At 45.3% G+C, this 16,940-nt stretch overlaps 1 protein-coding gene across 5 annotated transcripts in view; it reads right to left on the reverse strand.

Annotated features, from left to right (window-relative positions):
* Positions 1 to 16,940, reverse strand: part of QTGAL (queuosine-tRNA galactosyltransferase) — a 567,623-nt gene that overhangs the window by 536,747 nt on the left and 13,936 nt on the right. For 3 of the 5 annotated variants that reach the window (XM_088468643.1, XM_088468639.1, XM_088468642.1), the window contains exons 1-2: positions 3,077 to 3,206; positions 198 to 276 (exon numbers count right to left, since the gene is read on the reverse strand). In XM_088468643.1, coding sequence (XP_088324769.1) covers positions 198 to 272 — 75 coding nt within the window. In that variant the 5' untranslated portion in view covers positions 273 to 276; positions 3,077 to 3,206. Of the gene's footprint in view, positions 1 to 197; positions 277 to 3,076; positions 3,230 to 16,940 lie in introns of those variants that run through there. The other 2 variants (XM_088468640.1, XM_088468641.1) reach the window with 2 other exon arrangements.

The following is a 16,940-nucleotide window of genomic DNA, read 5'->3' on the forward strand; positions in this document are numbered from 1 at the left end:
AATCAAAGTCTGAATGCAATTATTTCTTGTGCGACTCAAAGCTAAACAGCGACAATTTTAGAGTGTATAGGTAGGTAGGAATCGATAGGCAGAAATTCTAAACACTAAACCAATCGTGCCTTAATAACCTTCACTACAGGACTATCCCTCATCATGACTTAAAAGTCTATATACAAATTCATGGTAAGGGCACATACCACATCAGTTGGTCGCTCATTCCCTGCCTTCTCCACAGATGTGGTAACCACTGAGCTGTCCCTGGACTGTTCCATATGGCTGTGAACACAGTACAAAAATGGTTATTTTTTGTATTGTAAATAAAAATAAAACCATAGATCCGTTTCATAGGGTCAGTTCACTTTTCATAAACTTACATTTTGACCAAAAAAAGTCTGGTCCAGATAAATATAACCTACTCTTGTTATACTCTAGTTTTTTTATTGTTTTAAGGGGCCTATCCATTACCCGACTTTGTGAACAATCCGACCAAAACCAGGAGGTTTCGGTGACATTGTTCACAAAGTCGGGTAATGGATAGCCGGCAAGGACTAGCGATGCGCCTGCACGCTGGGTCCTTGCCATCCCTGTCTACTGAACAGGCTCGTCAGGTTCGGCATGTTCAGAGATAGGAGGTTGGGCTCCTTCACTGAATGACGTTCAGTGAACACTATTTATGGAGCATACACACGGTCAGATTTGTCAGACTTGTCAGATTTGTCAGATGAACGATTGAACGATTAAACGATTTGAACGATTTTACCAAAGTTTTGAACGATTTGAACGATTTTTGACTGCATTAAAATGAATGGAATCGTCCAAGTCTGACTGCAAACACATCAGATGTCAGAAATCGTTATCTGACCATCGGGAACGCGCATCGTTGATCGTCCATCGTTCAGGCATGTCAGATATGAACGATTTTCCTTCAGATATGAACGACTGAACGATTTTTAAATCGTTATCGTTCATATCTGAAGGAAAAATCTGACCGTGTGTATGCACCATTAGTGTGGACTAGACGTTCAAACTTTCAGGTCACCTAATGGATAGGCACCTTTAGAATGTTTGAGGATTTCATTAGATGTCTATAGGTCTCATTATAATTATGGTTGTGCAATAGTGAATATGAGCTGGCAAACGTGGCCACACTTCAGGACAGCCCAGCCATTGAACAGTTCAAAGTAGTCAAATTGTCACTTACATGTAGCAATTTTGGAAACCAATGGAATGCAATGTGTATTAGTTATCCTGTGTTTCATGTTGTGGATTAATGTTCATGATATAACAATTGTACATATGTCACAGTGAGAACAGTACAGTCACATCTGTCTTTCATTTTATATTGAGTTAACCATCTTTACTAGTCACTTATTTTAATGACTTGCTATTTAGCATATCACAGGAAATATATCACGCAGGAAAGCTGTAGAATACGAGACAGCTGCCACATACTCACACAAATATTTACCACCCCACATATACAGAATGACACCTCCCACTGTCCCACGAGCACACAGTGATACACCCGCCACAAACACACACAGTGCCAATCCCCACTGTCAGGAGCACACACACATTGACAACCCATGTCAAACGTACGAACACTGTGACATCCCCCAAAGTCAAATGTACATAGTAACACGCACACCCTGAAAGTGCCCCCAACAGACGTGCACCCAAAAAGTGCCTAATTGTCACAAGCACACACCTAGTGACACCCCCACCCTGTGACATCTCTAAAGTCACACATACGCATAATCAGTGAAATCCTCCCATGCCACACAAAGTGACTCTCCCCAAGTAATGCGTGCACAGACATACATACACAGGTAAACCCCCATGTCACACATGCACTGTGACAACCCCCAAAATTACACGTGTAAACACAGCGACACACCCCCAATGTCATATGCAGTGATAAACACCACTGTCTCTCGCATGCACAGTGACATCCCTCCAATGTCACACGCACACGCACACATCATTGTCTCACATGCACACATAAAATGACACCCCTAGCATAACACACGTGCGTACACAACACTGACTTTCACACACACAGCAACAATCCCACTGTCCCGAGTGCACACAGTGCCACTGCCCACACTTGCATGGACACAGTGACATCTTACTAAAGTCACACACAGTGAAACACACAGTTGCAACCCTCCCACACGCAAACACACATATAAAATGAGACCCCCAGTATCACATACACATGCGTACACATTGATACTTTACTACACACAGCGACACACCCACTGTCCCACCCAGAACCACAGGGACACCCCCCGACACACAAGCAGTGGCACACCACACACACACACACACAATGTGACGCACATGCATAGTGTCCAGGAGTGTCACAAGCGTGCACAGTGACACCCCACACACTGTCATGCGCAGTGGCACCCACGTCCATTATGACACTTGCCACATTCGTGAACACACAGACACTCCTCCACTGTCCTACTCCCGCAGTGACATTTCTCCGCTGTCACAAGTGTGCAGTAGCACTCACACAATGGCACACCTACTGTACCACCCCCCCACACACACTTTCACAAGCATGCATAGTGGCACATGAGGACACAGTGACACACCCAACACTTGTGCGCATAAAGTAACATCCCCCAAAGTCATGTGCACACACAGTGACACCCACCCACTGCCAATATCATACTCAGTGAGACACATATGAACAAATACCCAGACTCTCTCTCACACACACACACACACACACAGTGACACCCATCCACTCTCAGACACACACAGAGTACCACCCCCCACTGGCATGCACAGTGACAATCTGCCACTGTCACAGACACGCAGTGACACCCACTATTACATACAAGCACAGCGACACCCACCACTGTAACAAACATACAGTGACACGCACCGCTGTAACAAATACACACAGTGACATCTCCCAATGTCACACATACACAGTAATATCCCCTCACTGTCATGCGCGCGCGCACCCACTGTGACATCACACACCGACACACACAAACAACGCCCCCACTGAAACGCATATACTATACATATACTGTACATATACTGTACATAGACATACAGCGCACACAGGGCCACACCGCAGCCACGTTAGGTAGTACGGTGTTAGTCTCCCCCCGCGCGCCGTACCCCTGAGCCTCCCGCTGCCTGCATCAGCCACGTGCTCTACAACAGCTCAGTTTTGAACTACAGAAGATGGATGCGGGGAGGAGCTTGCCCCTGATTGGCTACCATCGCGTCTGCTCACTTCTTATTGGCTATTTTCGCCGTCCGTTCGGATGTTACAACAATATCATGCGTCAGAGAGGGGTTATAATATTATCCCATCCCTAGTACGTAGTATTATTAATTGCAGTCACAGTGCAGTGTGCACACATACAGGGCATCAGCGGTGACTGGTTCAACTTCAGCGCTGCCAGTTCTTCTCTTCAATGCAGTGTTCCATCCAGCCCTGTAACCCTTTCTGTCATTGTATTAATTCTGGTTTAGTAACCATTTCAGTATTTTATTTTTTGTTATCTATTCGTTAATTGTGTTTATTAATCGACCAAGTGAAGTTATTGATTCTGGTTTATTGATCTACTCAGTCAGTGTTATTTGGCAAGACATGTTAGCCCATACAGTACAAAACCCAGAACTGTTAAAATGTAGGTGATGTTATTTACAGATTTATTTCTTTTTAAATATCCCCCTTATATTACCCCATCAGTGACGTGCGGTGAGGTCAATGCAGACCCTCCAACATGACCCGTTCCATTAGGTACAAAATGCTCTACTCCTGGACTTCCCGACTTCCCTCTTAATTTATGATTGCAGACACCTGTGGTGAAACACCTTTGTCATCTATTACCTAGTTCAACACAGGTGATTGCCATCATACGTTAGGTGGGAAGTCCAGGAGCAGAGTGTTTTATACCTAATGGAACAGGTCATGTTGGAGGGTAGGTCAATGGCTGGGAAGGCACACATGTATGACAGGGGAGGGTCCGAAGTATGATGGGAGGCTCTGCATACACTGACCGCACATCCCTGCCCCCCATCTACAATATATACTGACACATTTTAAATAGTTTTCCAGGGAGACTTTTCTGCTGCTGGTGTATCCTAGCACTCGGTATGACCTATGTGATACGGTATTAGCAGACCTAGGAGAACTACACCCTCATATCATATTTAATTATACATAATTTTTTGCATTGAAAACACTTCACTTAAATATGTAAAACGAAAGCAATAAAAGTATAGATTAAGAATTACATATAAAATGGAAAAACTCAATTATAACATGGAGTTGAAACCTTTTTAGGGACAGTCTATGACTATAGAGAAAGGGTATTTCTGATGACTCCATGTAAATGAATGACCTAGGCGGACAATTCAGTATAATACTTTCCTCCAAGCAGAATTAAAACTAGCAAACAAATAAAATATGAACATACTAAATCAGGAGAACAAATTGCAATAAACAACCACCAAATAATAATATGTTTGGAAAAAAAACAGCAATATATTTTTATGCAAACAAATTAAAACACTCTTTTGCCTTTTTTATGTAGGTTCATTCATTAAATGCGATCACCAATTAGGTACTGAACAGATTGATCAAAAGTTCCACATACAATGTCCTTTTAAAAGAGACATTCACATAAAATCCATCCTTGCCTGAAGTGATCCTGCACACATTGTATGCTAAATGACCATCATTTTATTGTAATTGTGTGTATTTACCCTCATCACCAAAACAATGGCTTTTTGTGATTCAGACTGTTGTGATAGTTAAGTGTAGATAGCAAAGAGAAACAAGTACACAAAAACATTTAGATATACTGGGCCTGATTCAGAGCCGGACGCTATTTGTGCTCGCTCGTTCAGAAAAAGGGGCCAGATATTTAAATAGAGCGCTCGCTCTTTGCGGTCTGTTGACGCCTCTATGTCTGAACGAGCGAATGAAACATGCGCTCGCTATTTTTTAAAAACGCCCCCTGGCCGCTCGCATACTACGTCATCTCCGCTATTTATTAGATTAATCGAGTACATCGAAAGGCGTCTGAACTGCTCGCAGTGCTTGTGGTTGGATTTTCCTACCGCAATCATGCGAGCAGTTCAGGCTAAAAGACAACCAAGTGACGTGGTCGATGACGCTGCTTTGTTAATTATGCACACCCTTAAAACACCCGTTTTGACCGTTTGGCACGCCTGCGTTTGGATCTCCACTCCCCGTTTTCAAGCACCTCATTCTGTCACTCAAATTAGCAGGCATTCGCTATTTTGCGAGCACACAATTTCCTACTGCAATGACTGGTTCGCGCATGCGTATTACAACCCATACGCATGTGCAGTTGTGCGAACATCGCTCGGAGCGAACGAGCGGCTCTGAATCAGGCCCACTGTGCCTAGAAGTCAGCCTCAGCCATTTCATACAGGAAAACTCTGTTTTGTTTCAGTTCTACTCTGTTAAGTGAAGTAAAGAAAATGGGCTTTTACAGTAATTCATTAGCTGTGCTCAGGCCAATTCAGTCATGTGTAAATATGAGAACAGACAACTACAGTTAGGTTTACATATACATATGATAGAGATATTTTGTATTAACAGAAACCAGGAGGTCAAAATGTTGAATTATAGGGTGGTAGACAATTAAGGAAAAAGGTTGTGAAAATCTGTCATTGGGCCTGATTCACACCAATCTCACAGATTTCAGCATACTGCACATGCAGCAAAGATAAAAATTGGCCTCTGTGTATTAGGTATATGCATTTGGCTTGATCCGTCTGCCTATCTGTGCACTGAGAGTTTCTGGGTGGTGACCATATGGACGCACAGAACTCATCTGTCTCCTGGGAGTGTCTTCTGCAGGTCGTGCCGGCTTCCAGTGTGGGGTGGCCGCAAGTCCAGATACTAATGATGGCAGTTTAAGCGTGGACGTAAAAACAGGGGGCGTGATAGGCTTCCACATGCAGATGCACAGAAGTATACACAAGCAGATTCTCGAATTAGCATAAGGAAGTAAGCAGGCCGTGACCCGAACAGAAAAGTGGCCATGGATGCATACGACTCCCCATTGTCCAAACTACTAGTGGCCATGCACGTGTTGGCCAAAAACAATTTGCTGGCATCTTTTTTGTTCCACTACCGACTTCAGTCCTACAACTATTATTTTAAAAGAAATAAGGAAGCCCAGCACTGATAAGTCAATTTAATGATAATAATATCAATTGAACTGTCAAACCCAGCAGCTAAGAGGAAAAAAATGTGCATTTGGTTGCACATAAAATATCCTTCTAAACAGGTATAACACAAAATGTAGAAATAGACCTCTGCGCTTGATAATATATATATATAGAGAGAGAGAGGAGCGACATGAAATGATTCATACACTTCACAAATTGGCTATAAACTGTTTTAATAACTAATAAAATAAATTATAATTCATTGACCGGTCAAATAAAATCACAATAACAACCTATAATACATACATAAATATATAGAGAAAGCAATGTTGCAAATTTTATATTAATAAAAACATTTAGCTCAAATACCAGCACTATGTCTAAATAGGATTGGTTCAAGGAGGTGGATCATAAACCATCCAAAAAGATTTTCCATAGTCCAAAAATTGTAAGAACAAAAAAAAGGGGGGGGGGATAGTTTCAAATAATCCACATCTGCAGTAGTTGTGATAATAAGCAATATCCAAGTTACAGCTCACAGTCACACTTTTACTTAACAAAGATTGTAATAAGCTCCATAGAACTCCATACCAGCATTTGAATGTTACCGATCCCTTGCAGAGTGCCCCGGAAAGATTCCACGGTGGGGCTATGTAGCTGAGACGGAGTGGGCGGGGGGGAGACACAACCTCCTTAGGAGAGATATAGTGTACGGTGGCTAACCTTGCATGGGTATAATTCCTTCCAGCCGTATCTCAATCCCAGTCTCAACCCCTGCACCGCAAATGTCCAGATAATTTCCTTCTCACATCTCTGAATTCTTTCAAATACTGCAGGTAGGTGTTAGAAGTATCCCAAGTGGGTCCAAAGTTGTCCTCTAACTGGTTTCGCTCCACACCATGGGGGCTTTATCAAAGAGTGAATAATACTCCACATGGACCCCTTTTTTTATTTTAAATCTTTTATTAGATTTATAGGATTTAACATCAAAAACAATATGGCATCATAATAGTTATAAAATCCTGAAATAAACAGTTTAATAAAAATAGTAATTGTACATATTTAAAGGCATTTTATCCAATAAAATAAAGGTTCTGTATTATAGAAATTGAGAGGAACAATCTCATGTACCCATTTTTAAATAGCAAACACCATTTCTCATTGGTGCATTACTGCTCCGAATCAGTGGCATCTGTCTCAAAACAATCCTGACTAATTGCACCTGTTGGAATCTTATACACTTATCCATCAGAAAAACTGAGATACCTGTTTAGTAACTTGTATGACCTCTTTTCTATCGGATTGCAGCAACAACATGATGGGGGCATGGACTCCACGAGTTCTCAGAAGTACTGAGTAGATAGTGTACACCATGACTCCTGAATAATGGTCCACAATTCCCTAATATTTGCCAGTGTCGGAACCCTGCCATTGATGGCACACTGAACTACATTCTACATGTGTTCTATTGGGTTCAAGTCTGGCAAACAAAGGGGCCAACTCATGATGCCAAACTCAGAGAAATGCTCTCCAGCCATATTCTGGTGGCTACGGGCCGGGGCAGATCGGGCCGGTTCCCCCTGGGCCGGTCCCCTCAGTGGCTGGCGACCACCCAACACTTACCCACCCCCGCTGCAGCAATCAGAGCTCAGCTCCGACCGGGAAGCTCTAAAACTTCAGATGCGCAAAAGCTGATAATGAAAATAAAAAAGGCTGACGCACCAGCCTTTGCAGAGCCTGTCAGTCACCACTGACGGCTCCGCCTCCGTCCAGCCCCGCTGCAGCCTGGCCCGACTCCCCACCTCCAGGACAGCATCCTGCACAGTGACGCTGCGGCCTAGAGAGACAAGCAGCAGGCAGACAAACAAGATCTGCAAGCAAGTGGCTGTGGCTGCATGGGGGGGATGGGTCGGGCAAGGTTGAGACAATCACGGGCTGGTGGGAATGAGGTTGGCACACATTGGGGCTGGGGCACACGGGCTGAGACAACGAGGAGCTGGAGGGAATGAGGCTGACACTCATTGAGGCTGGGGCACACGGGCTGGTAGGAATGAAGCTGACACACATTGGGCCTAGGGCACACGGGCTGCTGAGATACATGGGCTGGTGGAAATGAGATTGACACACATTGGGGCTCGGCAGGGGCAGAACTATGGGAGACAATGAAGACGCCGGGTGCCAGCACTGAAGGGGCACCTCTAATTGCCCACAATATATTCACCCCTCTTAGGGCTGTAAATATGTACCTGGAGTGTACCGTCACGGCCGCCCTCAATACATGGCACCTCTTCCTGTCATATGTAGATAAATAGATAGATATGCACCATATTTATATTCCTTTTTTTGGGGAGGGGGGCACCAAATTATAACTTTCCTCTGGGCACCTGGGATGAATTTACGCCACTGGGGCTCATGGGCTGGTGGGAATGAGGTTAACACACATTGGGGCTAAGGTACACAGGGGTTGAGATACACTGGGGCTGGGGGGAATGAGGCTGACACACACTGGGGCTGAGACACAGACGGGCTGGGGGGAATGGGGCTGAGACACACTGAGGCTGAGGCACACACTGGGGGCTGGGGAATGGGGTTGAGACATGCTGGGGGGAATGAGGTTGACACACACTGGGGCTGGGGGGAATGGGGCTGAGACACACTGAGGCTGAGGCACACTGGAGCTGGGGAATGGGGTTGAGACACATGCTGGGGGGAATGAGGTTGACATACACTGGAGCTGGGGGGAATGAGGCTGACTCGCACGGGCTGGGGAATGGGGTTGAGACATACTGTGGCTGGGGAAAATGAGAAGGACACACACTGAGGCTGGGGAATGGGGTTGAGACACACACTGGGTCTGAGGGAATGGGGTTGAGACACACACTGGGGCTGGGGGAATGAGGCTGAGAGCTACAGGTGGGTCTGGGTATGATGAGACAGAGGGGGTCCTGGAGAAAGACATGGAGGCTTGGAGATGGAGAGACACAGAGAGCCTGGAGAACCACAAGGGGGCCTGAGGATGGAAAGACACAGAAATTGTTTGATCAAGGAAATTCACATTTTGCCCTGCACAAAAACTTCTGTTACTATACATTATCTGGTTATGATGATGACATTGGTTATATTTCTATGTAAACAAGCATCTTCCAGACAGTGTGATCTACATGAATAGTGAATACCAGCTGAAGACGCCGCCCAGTGAGGCTCAAATTCTTCATAGGTTCCCCATTGCAGGGAAACCGCCATATAGGTAAGCAAAAAGACTTACAAACTGACTAGTGCAGAGGGATGCAGGTTCCCAAAAAGAGTGTTTCATTCACCAAGATTTCTGTTGCTGACCCTGCTCCCCTCAGTGGCTTGCAAAAGCCCCTCCAGGCCCTAAGAGAAGGGAGTATCCTGCCCTCCTCCACAGACCCCACCCCCTCAACAGACCCACCCCTTCAACAGAACCGCCCCCATTAGGGCTGATTCCAGAGGCTGGTTTTCCATCCCAATCCGCCCCTAGCTACGAACCTGTATGGTGGCGTATCGATGTGCTGAGAGAGTCCACTTCCGCCTGTCAGGATGCGGCCTGGGATCGACTGCTACTCACCTCTGCGCCGGCATCCTTGGGCTTAGGTGTTCAGTCGCTGGCAGTGGAGGGGAGTGGTGACTGAGTATTTTCCCCGGGGTCTGCTATTGCTTCCGTGCGTGCGTCCTGGTTCCCGTGGTGGCGGGCATGGGCGCAGCCATGGTGGTCCATATCACCTGACTAGTCTCTTCCAATGGTAGTCCTGTGGTCACTCAGCTGATCCAATGACCAACTGCCTAGGGGTATTTAGGTCTGGCTCCAGGAACAGGAAGCTGTCTGATCAACTTCATTTCCTCATTTACTTCAAGTCTTCAGTGTTCCAGTGACTGAGTACTTTTACTTCACTCCAGGCTCTCTGTTGTTTTCAACTTCCAATGAATTCCAGTGATTCTCTCTCCAGTGTGCAGTTCAGCTTTTCTTGCCGAATCCCTGTGTTAAATGTATTTGCTCTCATGATGAATTCAGGTGTGCTGTCCAGCTCTCTCCCTGTGTTACATGTTTCAGCTGTTAACCTAATTACCAGTATTCTGAGTTTCCCTTCTCATGCTGATTTTCCTGAGTTACATTTCCAGCTCTCTCCCTGTGTTACATGTTTGAGCTGTTAGGCTGATTACCAGTATCCAGAGTTTCCCTTCTCATGCTGATTTTCCTGAGTTATATGTTCCCCTCTCACATAGTTACAGAGCAAGCCTGTGATTGGATCTCTATCAATTCTCAGTGCAACCCTGTGTCTGCATCCCCTTTGTTTCTCAGAGCAAATGTTCCTTACAGCAAGTCAGTCTCAGGATCTCCTGTGTCTCCCAGTGCAAGCCTGCATCTGGTTCATTTCCAGCATTTCCAGTACCACTCCATTACCAGTGTTTCCCAGTGCCATTCCATTTTCTACTAATCCCCAGTTTGTCTCATTGCTAGTAATCTCCATTGTTACCACAGCTTTCAGTAACTTCCAGTGTTATTACATTTTTCAATAATTCTCAGAGCTATTTTCTAGTATTAAAATTCTGTATTCTGCCACTCCCAGGTACCTGTCCAGAGGGCCACGACCTGCTCACTTGGTGCGGCGAAACCCATATCCCAATAGGGGTCACTGGTGAAGACCACCAAGTGGGTTAGACTCCACACCTCTGGGCAGGTCTAGCCAAACCTGGGTTTGGCCGCAATAGGAAGACATTTTCACTGTCTCTCCCGTCAGTTACTGCTCTAACATCCCCGGTGTTTAGCCTTAACAGAGGTGTCCCTAGTGCCCGGTTGTGACACCGCCATGCCATGAACAGGTGCAAATTATCCACAAGGATGGTTATGTAGCATCTGGCAGTCAGTGATGTCTATAGATGTATCAGGGGTCCTAATGCATGCTATCTGAGAACACCCCACACCAGAGCCACCGCCACCCTGGACTGTCCCTTGTTGGCCTTGTGGGGTTTTTCTCCACATGCGCAATCATACATTGCCCAAACAGCTGGAAGCTCGAACCTCTGGACCGGACTACTTATTTCCAGTAATCTTGCATCAAGTGGAGGTGTTCATGAGCCCAGGCAATGTGCAGAGCCTTGTGCAGTGGGGTCAGCAGTGTGTCCCGAGTGTCCCGTCAGCTCCAGTACCCCATAGGAGAACAGAAATGTTGCAGTTCAAATGCTGATGTTACTTGTGGCCCCAGCATTAAATGTTGATATCTGCCTTTATGCCTGACGCTGGTCAGATGTTATAATACGTGCCAGCCAGCGCTGTCCATGATCGTCCAGAGTTTTTCAATCACCAACTGAGTTGGATGTCTTCACTTGTGTGTATTCGCTGTACATCCTTTAAATTGTTGCACGTGAAAATCCAAATTTAGTGTTGATTTCGGAAATGGAGTGACCCATCTCTCTGGCACCTACTATCAAGCCTCATTCAAAGTCGCTTAAATCAAGATATCATGCTATGTTCACTGCAAATTAAAGAACAACATATTGCTGAGATATCTGCCTATATATTGCACTTTAATTGCGGAAGATGCCATTTAATGAGGGGTTGTGGTGTCATGTACTGTCTGGCAATGGAAGTGGCTGTCTTAGTTTTTCTAGCATGGGTGCTATACACACATATACCTCCCATGTATTCCTTTTGTATCATCTAATAGTCACTTAGCAGTGGACGCATAGGTATTGCGCTCGTGCATGCCGATTTCCATTTTGAGCTGACGCTGGAGTCCAGTTAGACTAGTGGTTCCCAAACTTTTTCAGTACAAGGCACCCTTAGGGTCTTCATGATTTTTTCAAGACACCCCTAAGCCAAAATAATTACAGAGCGTTCACTTTTTGACCCAAGTAGTTGGGTCAAAATTACGTAATAAGTATTTATGTCAAGAAATATTTATCAACTTGTTTGTTTGTATTGCCACCTTTGTCTCTCTCCCATTGCCCCTCTCCATCTCTCTCCCATTGCCCCTCTCCATGTCTCTCATTGCAGACTCCTGTTTCTCTCCTTTGCAGCCCCTCCATGTGTCTCCAGTCTCCCTTTGCAAGTCCTCTCTATGTGTCTCCAGTCTCCCTTTGCAAGCCCTCTCCACGTGTCTCCCTTTGCAAGCCCTCTCCATGTGTCTCCCTTTGCAACCCCTCCATGTGTCTCCCTTTGCAAGCCCCTCCATGTGTCTCCCTTTGCAAGCCCCTCCATGTGTCTCCCTTTGCAAGCCCTCTCCATGTGTCTCCCTTTGCAAGCCCTCTCCATGTGTCTCCCTTTGCAAGCCCTCTCCAAGTGTCTCCCTTTGCAAGCCCTTTCCATGTGTCTCCCTTTGCAAGCCCTCTCCATGTGATTTCCTTTGCAGCCCCCTGCATGTCTCCTTTTCTCCCTTTGCAAGCTCCCTCAATGTGTCTCCCTTTGCAGCCCCCTGCATGTGTCTCCTGTCTCCCTTTGCAGACTCCTCCTCCATGTCTCTCATTGCAGCCCCCCCCCATAGTTCCCTATTCACCCCCCTCCCTATATTAGTTATCTCTCATAGCTATCCCACCTATAGTTTCCACTGCAGCCCCCTTACTTACCTTTAGTAGTAATCACCAGCGCTGCAGCATAGGGTAGGCCGGGAGAAGTGTTGGCAGACTGCAGGGACGAGTAGAAGCAGCCATTGTTCACACAGGCTGAGGTCTCCTCGCAGAGCTGGCTCACCGGAGAGAGGCAGCACAGGGGGCCCGCAAACATGGTAATATACAAGCAGCCGTCAAAAGCTGGGAGGCGTCGGTAGGCTCGGGCATTGATTGTATAAGGAGATGCTTGCCGCAGTTGATTGGTTGTGGAGACGCTGATGAATTATATTGGCTGCTGCAGCACACACAGGAACTCAATGATTCACAACGCGTCCTGCAGGACCCGGTCAGTTTTAAAAACTGATCCTTCAATGTCTATAGCTTGTATGGGCAGCCTGCGGCTTCGGCACCCCAGTGGAAGTGCCGCGGCACCCCAGGGAGCCGCGGCGCACAGTTTGGGAACCACTGAGTTAGACATTATTTCAGTGCTTAAACCACCTATTCACAGAAGATCCAGTGCTTTCTCATAGAAGAGGGCAATGGCCTTTTTCTTGCACTTCATGCCTAAAGCTGGGCATACACGTCCAGATAAAATGTCTGTCAGACCGACAGACATTTTATCTGGTAGCATGCCAGCTGCAGATGTCCGCGGCATACACTGTGAGATATCTCACAGTGTATTAGCCCCGACATCTGTGCTCTGCCCCTGGGGGAGGAGACATTTCCCTGTTCCTTCCATGGGAAGGAACACAGAAAATGTCTGTCTGTCGGCCGCGGCTGGGCGTACACTGCCCGATGCGACCAACAGTTTACCCCATAAATATCGCATCGGACGGGCATGCTGGACAATCCGGCATGCCTGACTGAGCAATATTTAACACTCGGTTACCTGCACACACGCTACAATTATCGGGGCAATCCGCGGATATCGGGCGGATCGCCCCGATAATTGTAGCGTGTATGGCCAGCTTTAGGCTGGGTACACACGTAAAGATTTTTTGTCCAGCCATCCAACTAGTTGATTGGTTGGAATGAAAATCTGTTAACGTATGAAAGCAAATGACAATCAGCAATCTGCTCCTAAATGCCAGAAAACAGATGAAAATGGACGTTCAGTCAAGTTTGTTAAATGTTTCATCTAAACAATTTGTTCAAACAACAGTTTTTTCCATTTTCCGGCGTTTGGGAGCAAATTGATGATTGGTTGGAATGAAAATCTGGTATGATAGCAAATAACAATCAACTAGTTGGATGGTTGGACAGAAAAGCTTTACGTGTGTACCCAGCTTTAGTGATAACACTAGCTCTTAGTGGATCTAAGCTACATTCTTATGACAGATCCAGTATACAATATGGCTGCCTGCAGTGTTAGCCCGGCCAATGGATCCATTGGTGTATTCCCTGGTAACACTAGTTTACTGATTTGTTACCACCAGGGTCTGACGGAGAAATATTAGGGAATAAAAAGAATGTGTTATTTTCTTGTAGGGACATATTCTACTTAATTGGCAACATGTACCTATGCAGGGTACATTTGATGCTGCCTCTGTGGTGGATCTTGGAGCACTACAAGTTCCATATCATGTTTGTTGAATATAATAGTATTACACTATATGCATATGAAGGCCTTGAAAATAAGAATAGCTGGTAAAAATTGCGTGTAACTTGCAGAAAGATAGTCATTTTACTGTGCCGTTGGTCAACACTGAATACCAGGAATATTAGACAGTTAGTACAGCCATAAAGTGAGACAGGCCTATAGTATGAAGCACAGAAGGGCCGCCTGTGAGAATGGAATGTCTCCAGTTAACACAGCTTTGTGAAAGATGAGAAACTACACAAACCGACAAGTCAGCAGGAGTTGTCTAACACAGGCAGGTTGCAGCTCACAACAAGACTTGAGACAGACCTCATCTTAAAACAAGCAAACAATGAGAATCCTGTTTATAATAGCAGCCTCTAGTCTCGGACCACCTTGGAAGTGTCATATTTTTGGTCCGACCAGATGAGAATGCTTCAGAGCATCCTGGTCATTTCAAAACCAAAACTCAAATTATAAAGAAGAGACCACAGAGTAAAATAATAATGACGGGCGCCACTATTCAGCCCTCAATCTGATTGTCGCGAGCCACAGAGCAATGTTTTGTTTAACCCTCAACAAAGTAGCTACCAAAATCTCCATGCTACACAACAGTAACTATCTAGAGAAAAATATATTACATAATTTGAATATAAAAGCCAATTTACAAACATATTCCAAATGTGGATGAAAGGCAATACCATTCAGGTAAATAGGAAACATAGGGCCTGATTCACGAAATGCAGATGTTCTTGGTACTGCGCGTACCCGAAAATCCCTAAAAATTAATGCGCAGAGTGTACACACAAAAACTCTAGTGCAATTGAGATACACGGTTTTAGAAATGTATTAGAAAAGTGCTGGGTGGTAGCAGGGAGGTGGCTCAGCAGATGCACGGAGATAGGGCATGTTATGAGAGTGTCGGAGTGGCACAGGCATGTTGCTGAAGTGTTTGTATACACAGACGCTCAATCGTTCACTTTGGAGGCCATACTCAGATGGAAAGTCTGCGCCTGCCATAGGGTACCAGGCGGTATCAGTACTTGCACCAGGGAAGGACTTTGTGGGTTTATTTACATAAACATAACGTTGCAGATGGGTGACCACCAAAAGTTGCAGCCAATCACACGTTTACTTCTAAATCAGGCGCAGAATGCTATGGCTATAATAAACATTGAGCATGATTCAGAGCCGGGAATAGAGTAATAAAGAGAAAGTAACTGTGCAGCTTGGTAAAACCATGCTGCACTGCAGGTGGGGCAGATGTAATATGTGCAGAGAGATTTAGATTTGGGAGGGGTGTATCCAAACTGACATCTAAACTACAGTGTAAAAATAAATCTGTCCAGCTGTGGGCTACATGCAAAAGCAGCCAGTATTTACCCTGCATGAACAAAACATTTTTATGTATTTCCACCCCTTGCATTGTAACATGGTTTGTCCAAACCATTTGTTCAGACTTTCCTACTCTCCTGGTAGTTGTGGGAGGGTCCAGATTATTCGGGTAGCCTCCCTCACCCCTGGAGGAGTAGGCAGATCTCCCGCATCCCTCCCCCCATGTCATTTAGTCTTGCCCCCTACTCACGGACCTGTGAATTGCAGCCTTTTCCCATGAAGGGTCGGGGCCTAATTTCGTCTTCCGTCAGGCTGCTCCCGGAGAGGAGTTTTGGAGTGTCAGTATGTATGGTCCAGGTACACAGTTACTTGCTCTATCAAACTCTATTCCCAAATATGAATCAGGCCCAATGCACTTAACATATATGTAACTGAAATGTCCTTAGAAGCTGTAAAATGTAATATGCTGATGTCTAATCTGCCTAGTGAAAATTTGTGTGGACACATGTACATGTCACTAAATTGACCCTCTTTTGTAAGGACAGTTCTTATAACTTTTATATAGCGCCTACATATTACACAGCGTGTACACATTATTTCCTGAGCAAGTGGAGCTTATAATCTAAATTTTCTCAGACACAAATACCCACACAATAGGCACTTACTTCCAAAGCCAATTAATACATAAACTGGAGCACCTGAAGAAACTCCTGTTAACATGGGGAGAACATAAAAACTCCATTTATATTATGCTCTTATTCTGCTCTTCTAAGCATGTGTGGGGATGGCACTTGTGCAGCGAAGCCCTACTAGTTCACCTACTGTATGATGTCAGCATTATGAGGTAGCACTGATAATCACTGTGCAGTTCATCTTTTGGTCCCATATCACCCGGTCTCAACACCCAAAATGTAGTCTGTATTGAATAACGCTGTGAGTAATGAATGTGTGATATCACACCACTCCCCTTTGCTGTAGTCAGGAGCTTTTCTCACATCACTTTCTACTATTAAATGTGGGTTTGTACACTGCTTCAGATAAAGGTTTGAACATGCTATGTATGAAGCAAACTACATTGTGCCTTTGTATGACTTCAGTGTTCTGTTAATATGATTATATGCAAATAGAATGGCATCACGCAACATGGGTCCTACACTGCTGATGTGTTTGAATGCTCCCCATCCTGTCCTGTTCCCGACCAGTAAAAGCACCTGCAGAATGCTGTGCATACCTGTTCACTGCTGCTCTACTATACAGGTGATACCCGCTAATATTC

Source organism: Taudactylus pleione, unplaced genomic scaffold (genome assembly GCF_031769625.1).
Source record: "Taudactylus pleione unplaced genomic scaffold, aTauple2 ptg000012l, whole genome shotgun sequence".
In the NCBI taxonomy this organism is placed as follows: Eukaryota; Metazoa; Chordata; class Amphibia; order Anura; family Myobatrachidae; genus Taudactylus; species Taudactylus pleione.